This window comes from Anser brachyrhynchus (assembly GCF_964034855.1).
Source record: "Anser brachyrhynchus genome assembly, chromosome: 1".
In the NCBI taxonomy this organism is placed as follows: domain Eukaryota; kingdom Metazoa; phylum Chordata; class Aves; order Anseriformes; family Anatidae; genus Anser; species Anser brachyrhynchus.
In genome coordinates, this window is record NC_137694.1 from 211,137,763 (window position 1) to 211,158,311 (window position 20,549).

The 20,549-nt window shown below is 60.3% G+C and overlaps 1 protein-coding gene across 1 annotated transcript in view; it reads left to right on the forward strand.

Annotated features, from left to right (window-relative positions):
• Positions 1–19,673, forward strand: part of ARHGEF17 (Rho guanine nucleotide exchange factor 17) — a 36,430-nt gene extending 16,757 nt beyond the window's left edge. The window contains 21 exon segments of the mRNA XM_080559473.1: positions 6,865–6,942; positions 8,958–9,140; positions 9,544–9,660; positions 9,911–10,003; positions 10,241–10,417; positions 10,795–10,845; positions 11,488–11,526; positions 11,528–11,625; positions 11,818–11,903; positions 12,093–12,211; positions 12,685–12,898; positions 12,991–13,064; positions 13,200–13,393; positions 13,471–13,721; positions 14,105–14,351; positions 14,441–14,527; positions 14,614–14,681; positions 15,002–15,150; positions 15,240–15,414; positions 17,663–17,905; positions 18,930–19,673. Of these exon segments, the coding sequence (XP_080415599.1) occupies positions 6,865–6,942; positions 8,958–9,140; positions 9,544–9,660; positions 9,911–10,003; positions 10,241–10,417; positions 10,795–10,845; positions 11,488–11,526; positions 11,528–11,625; positions 11,818–11,903; positions 12,093–12,211; positions 12,685–12,898; positions 12,991–13,064; positions 13,200–13,393; positions 13,471–13,721; positions 14,105–14,351; positions 14,441–14,527; positions 14,614–14,681; positions 15,002–15,150; positions 15,240–15,414; positions 17,663–17,905; positions 18,930–19,120 (2,934 nt within the window). The 3' untranslated portion in view covers positions 19,121–19,673.
• Positions 19,674–20,549: the final 876 nt, after the last annotated feature.

Genomic DNA, 20,549 nt, shown 5'->3' on the forward strand with positions numbered 1-20,549 from the left:
CCAACTGGCTGGTGACACCCGCCCGGGAGCTTAATTCTTGGTGATTAACCCCCCAGCCTCCGCCCTCCCCTCCGTAATTAATATTTGATTGCATTTGAAATAAAACAGGCCGTGGTTACACGCAGGCTGGTGAACCCGCGAGCGCCGGCTGCGATGCGCCGAGGCCGCAGGGTTTGTTGCTGCTGGTGGTGCCTGGCCCCGTGGCTTTACCAATTTCTGGAAAATTGGATGGTTTGGGGTTGATTTAGAGCTCGGAGGTCAGCTGCTGATGGGGATGTTGTCGCTGCTGGCCAGGATTGTGCTGTTCCACAAGGATTTCTCCCGTGCCAAAAAGCACCTTGGCTGCTGGGCTTGGCAGAGCGATGCGGGGTGGTGTTAGCAGGGATGTGCCCAGCTGGAACAGGCAGCCCCATAGGTCCGAGACCCCACGGACCCCCCTATGGCCCCACTGTGCCCCGCCAAAGCTGCTATCAGAGCATTAAAAAATGAAGCAGAGCAGCCTCGGGGAGCTCCTGAGCTTCAGCAGGAGGCAAAGCAGGGGGGAGCCCGCTCCCTGCAGGCAGAGGGAAGAGCTGGGGGGATGCCAGCGGCCTTGCCCAGGAGGATTTGGGGCTTTTGGGGCTGGGCAGGAGGCACCTGGGGGAAGGAGGGCTCGAGCGGATCGAACGCGCCGGGCTCCGAAAAAAAAAAAAAAGCTCACCCGAGAGGAAGTCTCAAGGTGTTTACAAAGAAGCCGCTCTAAAAATAGCCGGCTCAGATTTTAGACGTCCCTAAAAATAGGCTGCGCTGCTCGAGTGGCCAAACACTCCCAGGAATTTCCTGTGGGCTGCGGGCCGCGCGCAGGGGGGTCCGGGCTGGGCAGCCGGCGGGGACGGCCGGGCCGAGCTTCGGCTTTCCCTTCCCAGCTGACAGTGAGCAGGATGCGACCCCACACCTCCCCTGGTCCCTCGCTGGGCACGGGGCTGAGCCCTTCTCCTGCTATCCTCCCTCCTCCGTAACGTCCCGGGAGGTTTTCAACCAGCCGTGGCAGCTCAACCCCAATAGTAGACAGCGGAGAATCCACTCCCGTGGGAGGACGCGGCCTGCGATGAAGGGGTTGAACAACCTGGGGGGGGTTTTGGGGCGGTGGGGAGGTGGGGACGCGATGCCGGCCGGGGCCGCTGGGAGGGCTCGAGGGCTTTGCTGCAGGAGGAGCACGCAGCCCCCGCGGGACGGGAGCGCAGCGCATGTGGGCATGGGGCTGCGGCCGCGAGGGGTCGGGGATCGCTGCCGAAATGGGTCTGGGTTTGCAACCTGATGGGTTTGGGGTTGGAACGCCAGTGGGGCCGGGATTGCAAGCCCAATGGGGTCGGGATTGCAATTCGAATGGGTCCTGGATTGCAAATGGAATGGGTCCAGGACTGCAACCTAAACAGATCTGGGATTGCAACCCAGCCCAGTCCAAGACTGCAACCCCAATGGGTCCTGGATTGCAACCCCAGTAGATCTGGGATTACAACCTGAGTTGTTCTGAGTTTGCAACCCCAGTGAGTCCAGGATTGCAGCCTCAGTGTGTCTGGGATTACTACCCAGATGAGTCCAAGACTTCAAGCCCAGTGGGTCTAGGATTGCAACCCTAATGGATCCTGGATTGCAACCTCGGTGGGTCTGGGATTGCAAATGAAATGGGTCCAGGACTGCAACCTAAATGGATCTGGGATTGCAACCCAGATGAGTCCAAGACTGAAACCCCAGTGGGTCCAGGCTTGCGACCCCAGTGGATCTGGGATTGCAACCTGAGCTGTTCTGAGATTGCAACCCCAGTGAGTCCAGGATTGCAGCCTCAGTGGGTCTGGGATTGCAACCCAGATGAGTCCAAAACTGCAACCCCAGTGGGTCCAGGCTTGCAACTCCAATGGGTCCGGGATTGCAAACCCATTGGGGTCTGGGATTGCAACCCCAGTGGGTCTGAGATTGCAGACGAAATAGGTCCAGGATTGTAACCTAAATGGATTGGGGTTTGCAACCCAGATAAGCCCAAGACTGCAACCCCAATGGGTCTGGGTTTGCAACCCCAATGGGTCTGGGATTGCAACCTCAATGGATCTGGGATTGCAATCCAGATGAGTCCAAGACTGCAGCCCCAATGGGTCCGCGTTTGCAATCCCAATGGGTCCAGGATTGCAAGCCCAGTGGGTCCTGGATTGCAACCCCATTGGGTCCAGGATTACAACCTCAATCGATCTGGGATTGCAACCCCAGTGGGTCTGGGATTGCATCCCCAATGAATTCTGGATTGCGACCCCAATTGGTCTGGAATTGAAAATGAAACGGGTCTGAGATAGACCCAACTGAAATGGGTCCAGGACTGTAACCTAAATGGATCAGGGTTTGAAATCCAGGTGAGTCCAAGACTGCAACCCCAGTGAGTCTGGGATTGCAACCCCAATGGGCCCGAGATTGCAACAAAAATGGGTCTGGGATTGCAACTGAAATGGGTCTGGGGTTGTAACCTCAATGGATCCAGATTGGATGGGGCTTTGAGCAACCTGATCTAGTGGGAGTTGTCCCTGCCCATGGCAGGGGGGGTGGAATGGGATGATCTTTAAGGTCCCTTCCACCCCAAACCATTCTGTGATTCTATGATTCAGTGATCTGGGATTGCAACCCAGGTGGGTCTGAGATTGCAACCAAAATGGGCCCAATACTGCAACTCAAACTGGTCCATTGCTGCAACCCAGGTGAGTCCAATATTGCGACCCCAGTGGGTCTGGGATTGCAATCCATTTGGGTCCAGGATTATAATCCAGATGGGTCTGGGATTGCATCTAAAATGGGTCTGCGATCGCAGTCCGTTTGGGTTCAGGATTGCAGTAGAAATGGGTCCAAGACTGCAGCTGAAATGGGTCCAAGATTGCAATCCCAACAGGTCCAGGATTGCAACCCCAGTGGGTCTGGGATTGCAAATGAAATGGGTCCGGGATTACAACCCAAATGGATCCAGGGTTTCAACCAAAATAGATCTGGGTTTGCAACCCAAATGGGTCCAGGGTTTTAACTGGAATAGGTCTGGGATTGCAACCCAGAGGGGTCCAGGACTGTAATCCCAATGTGTCTGGGGTTACAACAGGAATGGGTCCTGCTTTGCAAACCAGATGGCCCCAGGCTGGCCCTGATTGCACCCGAAATGAGCCAAGGGCGAGAGCTGGGTGCTGCAGAAGCGGCCACAGGAGCTGGCTTGCGCCTAGCCTCATTACCCCGAACGCGATTAATTAGCCCCGGCCACCCGAGGGCTGGCATGCATCCTGCCACGCACCCATCCTGGTCCCCACCCCGGTCCCCTCCGTGCTATGGGATGCTCGTCTTGCTCGGCGCCGAGAGGAAATTTACTGTCTGCAGCAGTAGGGCGCAGCCCTGCTGCACGCCGTTGCCGTGGGAACGGGCAAGCGGCTAATTAGATTTAATTAACGAAGCAGGAGGGGAGCGCGCTGCAAGCGGATGCGGGGATGCTGCATCGCCTGGCGAGCGGGGCTGCGGGTGCTACAGGGTGTTGTGTTGGTTTTTTTTTGGGGGGGCGGGAAGAAAATGGGTCCTGCAATTGGGGCTGCGCTTGGGGAGTGGGACCCAGCACCCCAAATCCTGCTTGGAAATAAAGGATGGACACCCCATAATGCAGCAAAGGAGGGGTTCCAAACCCCAAAACCAACCCCACCACCCCCATAAACACCACGAAAACCCCAATCCCCTTCCGACGAAGCCCAGCATCCCCCCCTTTTTCCCACCCCCCCCCCCCCCCCGGAGCAGGATGCGGCCCCGGCGTGCGCCAGTGGGCACGGCCGCGCCGCCAGGCTCAGCCCCCGTCTCCCAGCCCCGCTCCCCGCTGCTGCCGGTGCCTCGGCGCCACCCGGGGCCGGGGACCACGCGTGCCACCGCCACGCGCCCCCGGACGCACGCACGCACGCGCCGCCCGCCGCCTGCAGCCTCTCCGCGGGAGGGATTCATTTTTTTTTATTATTATTATTATTATTATTTTATTTATTTTTTTAATACCCGTCCGGAATTGCCTCGCTATAAATAGACCCCTCTATTTTATTTTATTCCCCTCCGCGCTGCAGCGCTCGGGCTTTTTGTCGGCGTCATTATTATTATTTTTGAAGGGGGGGGAAGGCGTTCTGGGGGGGGGTAGAGCCAGATTTTTTTTTTTTTTTTTTTTTTTTTTTGCCTTCCCCTTGGGCCGCGAGGGACGGACCGACCCCGGGACCCGCATGCTGCAGATGGTGAGGACTCTGGCGCAGTTCACCATCGCGCTGGAGGACATGCGAGACATCGGGGACGGCATCGACGCGGCCTTCGCCGCCGCCTCCGGGCTCGGTGGGGCCGCCGAGGAGCTGCCGGAGAAGGGCCGCGGGGGCCCCGAGGTGATGCCAACAAAAGGGGGGACCCCCCCCGGCATGGGGCTGGGTTTGGGGATGGGGTTGGGGGTCCCTGGGGGATGCTGGAGGGGTTTTGGGGGTCGGGGGGGGCCCGGCTGCGTCATGGCGGGACATGTGCGTGGGGAGAAAGCCGCCGGGGCTGGACCACCATCGCCGTGGCAACCGTGCCTCCATCCTCATCCCGCCGCCCCCGTTTTTGGGGGGGCTCCCACCCGAAAAGCTGGAGGGGGCGATAGGGGATGGATCCATACATCCCCCCTCCCCTGCACACACCCACGCTGATGTATGTGCGGATTGGGGGGGGGGTTTGCGGTGCTGGGGAGGTGCCCCCAAATCCCTTGGCAGCGGTGCTGAGGTCCCCGGGGTGCTGAGCAGCTCACATCGCTCCGGGGGATGCAGGATGAGGCCGGGGTTTTGGGATCGGAGCAGGAGCAGGTGGAGGGCAAAGCCCCGCGGGGCGCATCCTGCCTGGTCCTGCGGGATGGGGCCTTTACACCCAGCTCCTGCTCATCCCAGCGGGAATTTCCCCCGGGATAACAACCATAACAGATGGAAAAATCCCCTTTGGGATGGTTGGGGCTCATCCCCCAGCCAAAAAAAAAATCCCCCAAACCGAAGCCCGTGGTGCTGTGCTGAGCCTGTTCAGCTCACCGGTCCTGCAGGAAAAACGTCCCAGAGCATCGCCGTGAGCTGCCACGGGGGAAACTGAGGCAGGGAAGGGGGGGCGAGCACCCTGCTCTGCCCGTCCCAGGGGAGGATTGGGCCCATCGCCGAACTCTTTGGCCCTAAATAACGTTTTCCTTCCTTGCTTGGTGGAGAAGGTGACCCCAGCCTGGAGCGCGGGTGGGGAAACTGAGGCACGGCTCCGTCCTCGGGTGATGGGTGGCTGGGGGGGGGGAGGATCGGCGCCCGGAGAGGATGCCCTGGAAATTTGGGGTGCACATGTCCCTGTAGGGAACAGGGAACAAGCATCAGCTGTGGGGCTGGGGTGCAGTTTGGGACTGTGGGGTGCAGTTTGAGGCTGAGAGAGGGGGAAATAAATCCCCACTTAAATCCCTCCAGTTTTGGGGGTGCAGAGCCGAACTCCAGGGACGGTGCTGCAGCTGGCTGGGACATCTCCGCTGGTAGGGTTTTTGGGGGTCCCTGCCCCCACGGGCTTTGGGGTGTCTCCATTAACACCCCAAAGGTTTTGTTAATGTTTAGGACCCTTTGAGCGTCTCTGAGCCCAGATCCGTTGGAGCACCTCCGCACCTAGGGTCTTTGGAGCATCTCAGCACCCAAAACTTTTGGGGTGCAGGGAATTTGGAGCATGTTTGGACCCAAATCTTTTGGGGCATCGCACACCAAAGTGCTTGGGATGTGTTTGCTTCGAAAACTTTTGGGGTTTCTCTGCACCAAGGGTCCTTGGAACGTCTCAGCACCATAACCTTTGGGGTGTCTCTGCACGAAGGGTCCTTGGAGCACCCCAGCACCTGAAAATTTCGGGTTTTCTCACAGGCAGGATCCTTGAAACATCTCTACACCCCAAAATCTTGGTGCGTAGAGCCTTTGGACCATCTCTGCACCCAAATCTTTTTTGGACATGTCCACACCCAGGGTCTCTGGAGCATCTCAGCCCCCAAAACTTTTGGGGTGCAAGGACTTTGGAGTGCGTTTGCACCACAAGCTTTTGGGGCATCTCACACCAGAGCCCTTGGGGTATCTTTGCATTGAAAACTTTTGGGGTTTCTCTGCACCAAGGGTCCTTGGAGCATCTCAGCACCCAAAACCTTTGGGGTGTCTGCACCAAGGGTCCTTGGAGCACCCCAGCACCTAAAAAACTTGGGGTTTCTCACAGGCAGGGTCCTTGGACCATCTCTAAACCCCAAAATTTTGGTGGGTAGGGCCTTTGGACCATCTCTGCACCCAAAACTTTTGGGGCATCACCCACTGGGGGCCCTTGAACCATCTTGCGCCGAGGCTGAGCTGCAGCCTGGGCTGCGCTCGGGGACACCCCCCATGGGTTCTGCGTGCTGGGGGGGGTCTCTGAGCCCCGCAGCTGCCTGGACCCCCACCCCCTGCCCTCCTTGAGCCCCCTCCTTGGGGCACAGGGCGTCGGGGCTGACCGGGAGCAGCGCGGGTGCCCGGGGGCCGTAAGGAATTCGCGGCGCGGGGCCGCGCTGAGCGCAGGGAGAAGGAGGCCGCCGGCACCGACCCATGTAGGGCTGTGAGAGCTCCTGACGCGGGCGCGGAGGAAACCAGGCGTCTGTGAGCTCGGTGTCATGTACTTCCTAATCCTCCTGGATTCCTCCATCGGGGTGGAGAGGGAGCTGGACGAGCGCCGGGCTTCCGCGGCGCACAGCCCCCCTGCGCCGCCACCGGAGGGGACGCCTCGGTGCCCCGAGGCAGCAGCCGGGTCCCCCCGGCCCCTCGGATCGCCCCGATTTCATTTGGCTTCTCTCTGCCCGCGCAGGACATGAGGAAGCACGTCATCATGACGCTGCTGGACACGGAGCAGTCCTACGTGGAGTCCTTGCGCACCTTGATGCAGGTGAGGAGGCGCGGCGGGTGCGCGGGCGGGTGACACGCGGTGGCCCGGCGCCGCCTCGATGGGGCGCACGGCGGGGCCACCACCCCGCTGGGGACATCCAGAGGTGTTGTCCCTTCCTTGTGACCGTCCCCGGGACCTGAATTTGGAGTCCTGGTCTTGTAACAGCACGGGGACGGGGAGGGGACCGGTGGCAGTGTTGGGGACAGTGGGATCGGTGATGGGAGCTGTATGGAAAGCAGCACTGCTGAGGATGGGGTGTGGGGTCACCTCTGCCTCCAAATCAACCCTATAACTGTTCCGGATCAGCTGTCACCTAGGGGGTGTCGTGTCCCTGAGCTTGTTCCCGTGCTCGATCCCCAAAACCTCTTCCTTGCACTTCCTGGGCCACCACCGTTGCCCATCCTGCGCCCTGGGTCTCCAAGCCCCCATCCCTGTTACCCCCCTCATTTTCTGCTCTGCTCCAGCTCCCACAGCCATGGGCCAAGGACTTTTTTAGGTCCCTTTTTTTTTTTTTACTGAGCTAATTCCAACCCCTGAGCATCATCCCAACACCTGGCTTGGGTTTTCCAAGAAGTCCCCATCCAGATGTGCCCTGCCGGATGGTGCGCAGGAGGAGAGGACCCTTCAAGGCTGCTCCTCGTGCAGAAATATATCTCGGAGGGGTGAGAGGAGCCTGGTCTGGGTCTTATTTTGGGGGAGCTACGCACAGTTCATGGCCAGAAGGTGTCTGTGCTGGTCTCAGCATGGCCAGAGGCTGTCCCCTGTGCTCCTGTCCCCCTCCGAGGTGGCAGAGCAGCCTGGTGGGGGAGGACATGCAGGAGGCACCCAATGGACGTGGGTGGGAGCCGTGGGGTGCTGGTGGCTGAGCTCTCACCCATGGGACATATCTAGGGGACCTGGGTTTCTGGTGAGATCACAGGCATCCAGATGTCCCCAGCTCTCCAGTCCCAACCAGGACGAGGTGTTTGGATCCAGGCATGCACTGGTGGCATGTAGCATCATGGCCACCAGGCACCAGGACCCCCTGGAGCAGCATCTCCCAGCCAACCTGTTTGGTGGGAACTGTCTCCATGCTCTTCTCCCCATCTGGTCCCCACTCACCCAGTTTAGTGCCGGGTGGGATGCGGGGACCAAACCTGGCCCAGCCCAGCTCCCTCTGGAGGTGTTGGCCCCGTTGGGTTTGGAGCTCTGGGAAGGATCCGACCCTTCTAACTGGGGTCTCTGTGAGATGTCCACCATCAGCCTGGGGAACCTCATCCTTGGTGGGGATTCCTCCCTCGTTGGCTCGGATGGGGACACCTGAAGCAGCATGGAGTGGGTCCTGGCCTCGCTGCTCAGCTCCATGGTCCTCCCCGTGTCCTGGAGGGCACCAGCACCCCGCACCATGTGTCTGCAGGGCTTGAGAAAGTGGAACCACTTGGAAAGTGGTTTTGTAGAGCCCTGCTGCCCCCAAGCATTGCTCGTTGGCCATTGCCAAGAGGGGTTCGTGGGCGAGGTGGTGGTCCAGAGCTTGACCCAGCACATCCACCCTTCTGGTTCAGCCCCTCCTGGTCCCAAACACCCTAAATCCCACCAAGAACCAGCAGATTTGGTTGTTCTGCCCCGATTTCCCATCTGGATAACATAGAGGGGACCAAAATTCATGACAGCAAAGGTTTGGAGGCCATTGAGGCCATGGCTGGGGGACAGAGGACACAGTGCTTTGGAGGTTCCTCATCCAAACCCGCTCTTCTCCCCACACTGAAATGGGGATGTGATGGGTGGGATGGGGCCCAGGAGAAGTGGGGTGCCCAAACTGCTGGTCTGGTCCCTCTGACGGGTCCCCAGGTGCTCAAAGTCATGCAGGACCCAGGGTTGATGCCTCCTCCAGCATCCCAAGCCTTGGCTGGGCTCCCCAGAGACCCCCGTGCTGCAGGATGCTGCAGTTCCTGGTACTTAAATGGGTTGAACAATTAATCCTGGGGAGGTGGAAACAAAAAATCTGTCGGGTGCCCCAGCACGATGCTTCCCCGCAGGGTTACATGAAGCCGCTGAAACAGCCAGAGAACTCGCTGCTGTGCGACCCGTCCCTGGTGGACGAGATCTTCGACCAGATCCCCGAGCTGCTGGAGCACCATGAGCAGTTCCTGGAGCAGATCCACGACTGCGTGCAGAACTGGCACGAGAAGCAGAAAGTGGGCGACCTCCTGGTGCAGTCGGTAGGGCCCGACCCCATCCCATCGCGGGGTGGGGACGAGAAGGGTCCATCCCGAAGCTCCCCCGCGCCCAGGCTTTGCTTTCGGCAGGGAAAAGCTGGGAGCAGGGAGCAGGGGGATGACGAAAGGACGGGCAAACCACGTCGGGGATGGGGAGAGACGATCTCCAGGCCCTCGGTCTGCTTTAGCTTAACGGGGGCTCTGCAGCTCGGCGTTTCTGCGTCGAGCAGAAATGTCAGGGCTGAGGCATCGAGGCGGGGAGCTGAGCCTGGGCAGATCCCAGACGGGTGCCGTTAACCCTTGGGACAACTCCTCCGGCCCCAAACATGCCCAGAGGTGTGGGGGGATCTCGTGTCGAGCCTCATTTTTTGCCTCTTCCCGCCCCCCCCCCCCCCCCCCCCCCCAGTTCTCCAAGGACGTGCTGGTGAACATCTACTCTGCCTACATCGATAACTTCCTCAATGCCAAGGACGCCGTCAGGATCGCCAAGGAGGCACGGCCAGCGTTCATCAAATTCCTGGAGGTGGGTGTGGAGCCACTGGTGGAGCAGAGTCAGGGTTAATGGGAGTAAACTGATTGTCTATGGCCAAATTGGGATTTTTCCACTCTTTTTTGTTACGTGGAGCATGGTCTGGGATGAGCCAACATCACTCCGGATGGTGACAAAAGGAGCCCCCAGGACCCCAAAGTGTTGTTGCTCCAGGTCCAAGGCTGGTGTCACGGCGTGTGTCCCACCTAACGGGCCCGTCCTTGTCCCCACCGATGTTTTTCAGCAAAGCATGCGGGAGAACAAGGAGAAGCAGGCTCTGTCTGACCTGATGATCAAGCCCGTGCAGAGGATCCCGCGGTACGAGCTGCTGGTGAAGGTAGGAGGAGCGGCGCCGGGACGGGGTCCGTGCCGTCCTGGGAGCGGGTGAGACCATGGCTCATCCCCCCCTCCTCGTAAGGGCAGCTTTTAGGGCCGTCCCGTCCCTCCCAGCCCTTTCTTCCTCCCTTGACGTGAAGTCCACAGCTCGGTGTGCCCCCACGGCCACCATGGCTGGATGGGGGCTCAGCGAGGGGGGTGGCATCGTGGTGACATCCAGGCGGTGTCCCCACATCAGGACCTGCTGAAGCACACCCCAGAGGACCACCCCGACCACCCCTTCCTCATCGACGCCCAGCGCAACATCAAGCAGGTGGCCGAGAGGATCAACAAGGGGATGAAGAGCGCCGAGGAGGTGGAGAGGAATGCCCGCATCGTGCAGGAGATCGAGTCCCACATCGAAGGGATGGAGGACGTACGGATGGGGGGCTCGGTGTGGGGTCCAGGGTGGCCATGGGCGAGGGTGATGGGGGTGCCAGCTGCAGGGAGGTGGGGACACCCAGCTTGGGCAAGCCTTTCTGCAGCCCTGCTGCACCCAAGGGTACAGCACCCACACCAGAGCTGCACCCAGCACCAAACGCCAATGGGGTGGGTCTTTCCTTTTGCCCAAAACTGAGCCATTTTTGCTCTTTCTGGGTTGAACTAGGTTGGGCCACTTGTTTTCTCGTCCAGGTCCTGCTTTCCTCATCCTCCTTTGCCGGGAGGTTTGGGAAGGGGACAGGGTGACAGCTCGGTGCCAGGGGGGTGCAGGGGCAGGGAGGAAGCCACTCATGAGCCTCCTCGTCCCCACAGCTCCAGGCCCCGCTCCGCAGGTTCCTGCGCCAGGAGATGGTGGTGGAAGTGGTAAGAGCGAGGTGACCCCGTGTCCCTTGTCCCCACGGCGTGGCCACCCGGGCAGCACCGTGGTGCTAAGCACGAAATGGAGCAGTGGGTGGCTGGGATCGTGGGTCACAGTGGGGCTGAATGCCCATGGGGAGCCACGGAGGGATGGACGGGTGGATGGGTGGGTGGGTGGAAGGGTGGATGGATGGGTGATGGATGGATGGATGGATGGAGATGGATGGATGGAGATGGATGGATGGATGGGGAGATAGATGGGTGGAGGGATGGATGAATGGAGGGAGGAAGGGAGGGAGGGAGGGATGGATAGATGGATGGATGGACGGACGGACGAATGCATGGATGGATGGAGGAAAGGATGGACGATGGATGACAGATGATAGACACACACATGGATGGAGGGAGGTATGGAAGGAGGTGACATAAAATTCCCCAAGTGCGTGGGGAAAGATGAGAGGGGCTTGGGAGCCAGGAGGAGACAAGGAGACCCCTCAGCAGCCCGGGGTCAGGGATGGACAGAGGGGCTGAAGACAGGAACCCCAGAGGTCCTGGCATCCCATGGGCTCCCTTGAGCACCACTTGGGGAAACTGAGGCAGAGGTGGGTGCCATCATCGTTCACCCTCATGTCTTCTACACCCCTGCAGAAGGCGGTGGGTGGGAAGAAGGACCGCTCACTCTTCCTCTTCACGGACCTGCTGGTGTGCACCACGCTTCACGGACCTGCTGGTGTGCACCACGCTGAAGCGCAAGTCAGGCTCCCTCCGCCGCAGCTCCATGAGCCTGTGAGTGCCACCAGGCATGGGGGACACCCCCAGCGCCCCATGCCCGGGGGCACCCAGCCAGGTCCCTCTCCCATCGCAGCTCTCAGGGGTTATCCCACCTCCTCGGGGTGTCCCTGGCGGGCTGGGATGGTTTTAGGGCGCTGGGGACAGTGCCTGGGCGCAGGCGAGGCTCAGCCAGCCCCTGACCCACAGGTACACGGCAGCCAGCGTCATTGACACTGCCAGCAAGTACAAGCTGCTCTGGAAGCTGCCGCTGGAGGACGTGGACATCGTCAAAGGTCTGTCGCTGCCTGCTGTTGTCCCCACACCCCAAAACCCATTGCTCACCCCCATCTGAGGGTGACAGGCTCAAAGGATCCCATAGGTGGAGGTGGCACCACTCCAGCTAAAAGCGTTTGGGGACAGGGCTCCTCTGTGGGGTGCTGGGGAGGAAGGGGTTAATGCCATGTGGCCATGTCCCCACGCAGGTGCCTCGCAAGCCACCAACAGGGAGAGCATCCAGAAGAGCATCAGCCGCCTGGACGAGGACCTCAGCACACTGGGCCAAGTCAGCAAACTGTCGGAGACCCTCAGCTTCCCCCACCAGGTACAGGGACGGCGCCCCAGTGGTGGTGTCCCCCGTGGGACCCTCTGGGTTGTCCTCTGGGAGGGCTGGTGGCCGTGGTCAAAGGACTTTGGGAGGGCTGGTGGCCATGGTCAAAGGACCTTGGGAGGGCTGGTGGCTGTAGTCAAAGGACCTTGGGAGGGCTGGTGGCCGTGGTCAAAGGACTTTGGGAGGGCTGGTGGCCATGGTCAAAGGACCTTGGGAGGGCTGGTGGCCATGGTCAAAGGACCTTGGGAGGTCTGGTGGCCATGGTCAAAGGACCTTGGAGGGCTGGTGGCCATGGTCAAAGGACCTTGGGAGGGCTGGTGGCCATGGTCAATGGACTTTGGGAGGGCTGTTGGCTGTGGTCAAAGGACCCAGCTGCCAGCAGCCCTGCAGAGGATGCTCGGGATGCAACATGGGCGTATGGCTGGGGTGGCCCCGCTGGACCTCGACACCGTTGTCCCCCTGCCCAGAGCCTGGACGACGTGATCAAGGACCTGATGGCCGCCATCCACCGGGAGCTGGCGGAGAAGCAGTCCCTGTCCTTCAGCATGGCCTTCCCCCCCAACAAAGTAGAGCTCAGCGCTGCCAAGGCCGACGGCACCGAGTCCTTCATCTTCGAGTTCCCCAACCCCGATGCGCGGCTCGGCTTCGAGCAAGCCTTCGAAGATGCCAAGAAGAAGCTGGGTAACGCCGGGACGCGGGGCGGAACGCCCAGATGGGCTCAGCACCACGCCTGGTGCTGGCAGAACCACCTCCTTCTCACCCTATTTTCCCAGCTTCCAGCAAAAACTGTCTGGACCCAGAGTTCCTCAAGGCCATCCCCATCATGAAGACACGGAGTGGGATGCAGGTTGGTCCACCTGCCGCTCCCAGACCCCCAGGAGGGTTTATTTAAGCATCCCTCTTGACCATCGGGATGCCAGCGTGCCGCCGCCTTGCTGCTGCCTTCCCAAGTGACCTCTCCTTGTCTTTTGCCCCCTTCCAGTTTTCTTGTGCTTCTCCCAGCCACAGCAGCCCAGAGAACGCCCACGAGGTGTGGGTGTGCAACAGCGACGGCTACGTGGGGCAGGTCTGCCTGCTCAGCATCCGCAAGGAGCCCACCGTCGAGGCGTGCATCGCTGTCTGCTCGGCCAGGATCCTCTGCATCGCCTCCGTGCCCGGCCTCAAACGGGCGTACAGGTACAGCACCGGCACCGCGCGGCCGGCACCGGCATCGCCGCATCCCGGTGCTGGAGCTGCGGCTGTCCCCGCGGCAGGGAGCGCGCCGAGCCGCTGGCCAGCCCGTCCTCGGAGCCGGTGCCGGCGCAGCTGGAGGACGCGGGGCCGCAGCAGTGCCTGCACATCTCCATCTCGGGCTCGTCGCTGGAGCTCTCCGAGCCCGTCGACAGCGCCCACAGGGAGCTGGTGCCCTTCGACAGCGACGACACGGACGACGAGTCCTCGCCCAGCCCCTCGGGCACGCTGCAGAGCCAGGCCAGCCACTCCACCATCTCCTCCAGCTTTGGCAGTGAGTCGCCCCCGCGGGCCCCTAATTAGGGAAAAACCGTTGTTTTGCCCCAAAACGATGGGCAGCGTTGATTGTCCCAGCAGTCGGTCCCCACTCTGCCTTGCGTTCATTGGGCATCAAAAAAAAGGGGGTTCCTGTTGCCTTTTAAGCTGAAAAAGCCCTGGGAAAAGGGGTAGGGATGTCCTAATTCGGACCCCGTGATGCCAGGGTTGGGGCGGCAGCTTGTCCCCCATTTTGGGTAAAGTCTGGTGTGTTTTGGGGTCAGCATCCATCCGTCCTTCCCAAGTCCCCACACCGCCACAACAGCCGTCCCGTGATCTCCTCCCCATCCCATGGCCATCGCTGGGTGTTCACCACCCAACCACCCTCCTCACCCCCCCCAGACGAGGAAATCCCAAGCTGCAAGGAGGCGGCAGCGGAGACGACGAGCTCGGAGGAGGAGCAGGAGCCCGGCTTCCTCCCCCTCGCCACCACCTTCGGGCAGAGCCGGCACGGCGAGAGCCCCACGGACGGCCGAGCCCTGCGGCGCTCCAGCCGCGGCTCCTTCACCCGCGGCAGCCTCGAGGACCTGCTGAGCCTCGACCCCGAAGCCTACCAGAGCTCCATGTGGCTGGGCACCGAGGACGGCTGGTGCGTGCCCAGCGAGGAGGGACCCCATTTGAGGCTCCCCCGGCTTCGGGAGGGGCTCAACGCCGTCCTTCTGCCTCCCGTCTCCGCAGCATCCACGTGTACCAGTCCTCGGACAACATCCGCAACAGGAAGAACAGCATGAAGATGCAGCACGCCGCCTCCGTCATGTGCATCTTGTAAGCGGGCAGGAGGCTTTTGGGCCCCGTGGGGATGAGTTTGGGGTGGCCCGGCAGCGGCTCTCAAAGCTCGTCTCTTCCTGCAGATACCTCGATAACCAAGTTTTTGTGTCCTTGGCCAACGGGGAGCTCATCGCGTACCAGCGGGAGGCAGGTGAGGCCGGGTCGGGGCCGTCGGGTGGAGCCCCAGCAGAGGATGCTCTGGGTGCCTGCAGCTCCTCTGCATCCCCAGGGAGGGCAGCAGGTCCCCAGAGAGGGCCATCCCTCGAGGGATGCTGAATGGGCAACCCCAAATTCAGAGCACATGGGCCCTGTTGATTGTGTCACCCCAAGGACATCACCTGCCCTATAAAGGGGGATGCATCAGCATCCCACAAGGACGTTTCCAGCCACCACTTCTCCCCTAACCAGCTCAAGCTTGGGGGGTTTGGGGCTTTAAAGACCCCCCCCCCCCATCTCCCACTGTCCTTACAGGTCGCTTCTGGGACCCCCAAAACTCCAAATCCCTGTCCCTGGGCTCCCCGGGGAGCCCCATCACGAAGATGGTGGCGGTTGCGGGGAAGCTGTGGTGCGGCTGCCAGAACCGGGTCATCGTCCTCAACACGGCCACGCTGGTGCAGGAGGTACAGCGAGCATGACACCTCGAGCTGGGGGGACCGGGGACGGTCCCCAGAGGCTCCGGGTGGCATCGGTGTGGCTCTGTCGCCCGCAGCACACGCTCCACGTGGGGCAGGACAGCGGCCGCAGCGTGACCTGCATGGTGAGCGCGGGGCCCGGCGTCTGGGTCGCGCTGCAGGGCAGCGCCCAGGTGCGCCTCTACCATGCCACCAGCTACGAGCAGCTGGCCGAGGCGGACGTCACCCCCCCTGTGCACAAGATGCTCGCTGGTAAGCCCCCAAAATCCCTGTTTCCAGCTGTTTTTCCCATTTTCTGTTCCACGCGCATCGCCTCCCTTAAAAACGTGCTCCCCCCTGGAGCATCCACTGCTGCAAAGTGCATCGATATCCCCAGCTTCCTGACCAGTTTCAGGGACCAAAGCTTCTCCCTGCACTCGTGGAGTTCAGCCTCTACATTTTGCAGCCCCTGGGCAGCTGCAAAATCCCACGCAGGAATAAGGCAGCGGATGTGAAAGCATCCTAAGCACAGATAGGGCAACCCCAAGGCAGCTGCAAAAACCCCTGCAGAAATGAGGATGCAGCTCCAAAATCCCATGGAGAAACAGCGCAATGGTTGCAAAACTCCAAGTGGGAATAAGGCAATTCATGGGTAGCTGCAAAACCCCATGCAGAAATAAAATGGTTGCTGCAAGGTTCCTCAGAAAAAATAGGGTAGCAGATAAAAAATCCCACATGGCAATAGCACAATGCCTGGGTGGTGGCATGATCCCATGCAGAAATAAGATATCAGTGCCAAAACCTCATGCAGAAATCAGGATGCAACTGCAAAATCCCATGGAGTAATAGTGAAGTAGTTGAAAAACCCCGTGCAGGAATAGGGCAGTCCCTGTATGGCTGCAAAGTGCCATGCAGAGATCAGGATGCAGCTGCAAAATCCCATGCAGAAATTGCAGTTGCTGTGAAATGTCATGCAGAAATCAGAAATCAGCTGCAAAATCCCATGTAAAACCAGGTCAGCAGCTATAAAATCCCATGCAGCAATAGCACAACACCTGGGTGGCTGCAAAATGCCATGCAGAAATCAGAAAGCAGCTGCAAAATGCCATGCAAAACCAGGCAAGCAGCTACAAAATCTCATGCAGCAATAGCACAACACCTGGGTGGCTGCAAAATGCCATGCAGAAATAGAGTGGGTGCTGCAAAATACCATGCAGAAATAGCAGTTGCTGTAAAACATGATGCAGAAATAGAGTGGGTGCAGTGAAATGCCATGCAGAGATGGAGGGGATGCTGCAAAATGCTATGCAGCAATCAGAAAGCAGCTGCAAAATGCCATGCAAAAATAGCAGTTGCTGCAAAATGCCATGCAGAAATAAAATGGGTGCTGCTAAATGCCATGCAGAAATCAGGCAGCTGCTCTAAAATGCCGTTCAAAACCAGGCGGGCAGCTACATCATCCCATGCAGCAATAGCACCACACCTGGGTGTGTGCAAAACCCGTGCAGAAAGAGTGGGTGCTGCAAAATGTCATGCAGAAATCAGGCAGCAGGTGCAAAATGTCTTGCAGAAATAGAGCGGGTGCTGCGACATGCCACACAGAGATAGAGGGGATGCTGCAAAACGCTATGCAGAAATCAGAAAGCAGCTGCAAAATGCCACACGGAAATAAAGTGGGTGCTACAAAATGCCATGCAGAAATAGAGTGGATATTGCAAAATGCCGTGCAGAAATAGAGGGGATGCTGTAAAATGCCATGCAGAAATCAGAAAGCAGCTGCAAAATGCCGTGCAAAACCAGACAGGCAGCTACAAAATCTCATGCAGCAATAGCACAACACCTGGGTGTCTGCAAACCCCGTGCAGCAATAGAGTGGGTGCTGCAAAACGCCATGCAGAAATCAGGCAGCCAGTGCAAAATGCCAAGCAGAAATAGAGGAGCAGCTGCAAAATGCCATGCAGAAATAGAGGGGACGCTGCAAAATGCTGTGCAGAAATAGAGCGGGTGCTACAAAATTCCATGCAGGAATCAAGCAGCAGCTGCAAAATGCCATGCAAAACCAGGCAGGCGGCTACAAAATCCCATGCAGCAATAGCACAACACCTGGGTGGCTGCAAACCCCGTGCAGAAATAGAGCGGGTGCTGCATAAATGCCATGCAGAAATCAGGCAGCCAGTGCAAAATGCCATGCAGAAATCAGAAAGCAGCTGCAAAATGCCATGCAGAAATAGAGGAGCAGCTGCAAAATGCCATGCAGAAATAGCAGTTGCTGCAAAATGCCATGCAGAAATCAGGCAGCAGCTGCAAAATGCCATGCAGAAATCAGAAAGCAGCTGCAAAATGCCATGCAGAAATAGAGGAGCAGCTGCAAAATGCCATGCAGAAATAGAGCGGGTGCTGCAAAATGCCACGCAAAACCAGGCGGGCAGCTGCCAAACGGGGGGTGCGCGGGGCGGGCTCAGCACCCGTCTTGGGGGGGGTGGGCGGGGGGGAAACCGCTGACGGCGCGGCCCGCCCGCAGGCTCGGATGCCATCATCCGGCAGCACAAGGCGGCGTGCCTGCGCATCACGGCGCTGCTGGCGTGCAAGGAGCTGCTGTGGATCGGGACGAGCGCCGGCGTGGTGCTGACGCTGGCGCTGCCGGCCAAGGCGGCCCCGGCGCTGGTGGGGCTGGCGCAGGGGCACACGGGGCACGTCCGCTTCCTGGCCGCCATCCCCCTGCCCGACGGCTTCGACCTCCTCTTCCCGCTGCCGGGGCACGCGGGTAGGCGGGGCTTAACGGGGTGGGCGGGGCTTAACGGGGTGGGCGGGGCTTAACGGGGTGGGCGGGGCTTAACGGGGTGGGCGGGGCTAAAGGGGGGTGGGAGGGGCTGGGGTAAGGGGAGGGCTTAATGAGATGGGGCGGGAAGGAGCTGTTGGAAAGGGGAGGGGCTAATTGGAAATGGGAGGGGCTAGTCGGGGTGGGAGGGGCTGTTTGGGTGGGAGGGGCTACATTAAGGGGGTGGGGCTAATTGGGAAAGGAGGGGCTAATTGTGGGTGTGAGCTAAACGGGGTGGGAGGAGCTACATAGGAGTGGCTAAAAGGGAATGGGGTGGGGTGGGGTGTGGGAGGGGCTAAATGAAGGGCGGGGCTAAACAGAAGTGGGAGGGGCTAAATGGGAGGGGCTGGTTGAGTGGGAGGGGCTATGTGGGGTGGGAGGAGCTAATTGGGGTGGGAGTGGGCTAATTGGACTGGGAGGGGCTAATTGGGCGGGAGGGGCTACATGGAAATGGGAGGTGCTGTTTGGGGTGGGAGGTGCTAATTGTGGGAGGGGCTAATTAGGGTAGGAGTGGCTATGTGGCAATGGGAGGGGCTATTTGGGGTGGGAGGAGCTACATGGAAGTGGAAGGGGCTAATTACGGTGGGGGGGATAATTGGGGTGGGAGGGACTAATTGGGGTGGGAGTGGCTACATGGGAGTGGGAGGTGCTAATTGGGGTGGGAGGAGCTACATGGAAGTGGGAGGGGCTAATTGGAGTGGGAGAGGCTAATTGGGGTGGGAGGGACTAATTGGGGTGGGAGTGGCTACATGGGAGTGGGAGGTGCTAATTGGAGTGGGATGGGCTACATTGAAGTGGGAGGGGCTAATTGGGGTGGGAGGGGCTAATCGAAGTGGGCGTGGCTAATTGCAGTGGGAGGGGGCTAAATGAGGTGGGAGGGGCTATTTGGGGGGGGCAGGAGGGGCTAATTACGGCAGGAGGGCCACACCTCCCAGCTCTCCGTGCCCTCCCCCCCCCTCCCCCCCCCAAGGCCCCGAGCAGCCGAGCGACGCGGAGCCCCGGGACCCCGCTCGCCCCCGCGCCCCCAGCCTGGCCCTGCCCAAAGCCAAGATGCTGGTGATCAGCGGCGGCGACGGCTACGAGGATTTCCGCCTGACCAGCAGCAGCGAGACCGTGGGCCGCGACGACAGCACCAACCACCTCCTCCTCTGGCGGGTGTGAGCGGCCGGGGACCCCCCCCAAACACCCCAGGACCCCCCACCACCACCACCACCAAGGACCACCCCCCCCTCCCTGCCCCAGCACGTCTCATCTCCAGCCCGGCTGCTCTCTGTGTGCTCTGGTGGGGGGGGGGGGGTGTGGACGGGGGGACGGGGGACCCCCCCCCCCAGCTGCCCCCCTCCACCCCGCCGCCTGGGCGCCGCTTTTTGGGGTGTGGAGAAAGGGGAAAGGGAGGGGGGGGGCACGTTTTTGCTTGGGAAGGAGCTAACGAAGCCTTTAACGAGCATCCCCGGGGACGGACGGCGGGAGGACGTCGTCGCCCTGCCTTGTTCGCCCCGGTTTTGTGTGTGCCTGCTTCGGGGGGGGGGGGGGGTGAAACGGGGGGCTGCTGCACGGCGGTGACCCCCCCCCTCTACTCCGGGATCGCCCCAGGGACTATGCGGCCCCCCCCCCCCCCGGGCCTCCCGCTAACCCGCTCGCTCCATCGCCAGCACCCAGATAGCTCTGTTCGTTTGTTCGTTTGTTTTAAATATATATATATTATATATATAAATATCCCTATTTATTTGGGGGGGGGGGGGAGCCTTGGGAAGAGGAGCTGGAGAGCGCAACGGAGGCAGAAATGGCAATTTTGGGGTTCGGAGCAGACTTTTTCCCCCAGACTGGGAGGGGGGTTTGGATGCTGGGAACGTGCTGGGACACAGGCAAAAAGGTCCCCAAATCGCTGCCGGACCCCACAAAGGTTCTGGGGGCACTCTGGGGACACGCTGGGGCTGCGGGGGGGGGGAGCATGGAGGGGAAGGGGATTTATTTATTTATTTTTCTCCCCCCTCTCCACATTTCCTATGGGGTTTCGTAGCCTGTTGGTCCCCGTTGCCCGCCGAGGACCCCAAAACTCCCTGCTGTGCCCTATGGGGACTCTGCCGTTAAAGGTCACCTGTGTCGGATGGTCACGGGCTCGTCCTTAGGATGGGGACCCCCCCCCGGGGGGGGTCCCCTCGAGCCCCCCAGGGCTGTCCGCGATGAAGACTCCGGTGGGAGGAAGAAAAACACATGCGGTGCGGTCCCAAAACGCCAGGCCGGGAGTGTCACCCTGGGGAAGGGGCCAGGATTTTGGGGCTCAATGGGGGCCAGCACCCATGGGTGCCCCCGCAGCCCCCCCCCCCAAAAAAAAAAAAATTGGGGGCCCAAAAATAAATTAAAAATTCCAATTTTCTTCAAATCCCCAGCTCCGTGGGGTCTTCGCCCACCCCGATTTTAATTTTTTCCCCGTTTTTTTCCCCAAACCCCCCCCCGGGGGGGGCTCATCCCACGCCCCCCCCCCCCTCCCCTCCCCTCCCCCGCCAGGCGGCGCTGCCCGCGGGAATGGGGGGGGGGGGGGGGATCCTCGGGGCGTGGCGCTGACGTCACAAAGAGGGGGGTGCCCCGC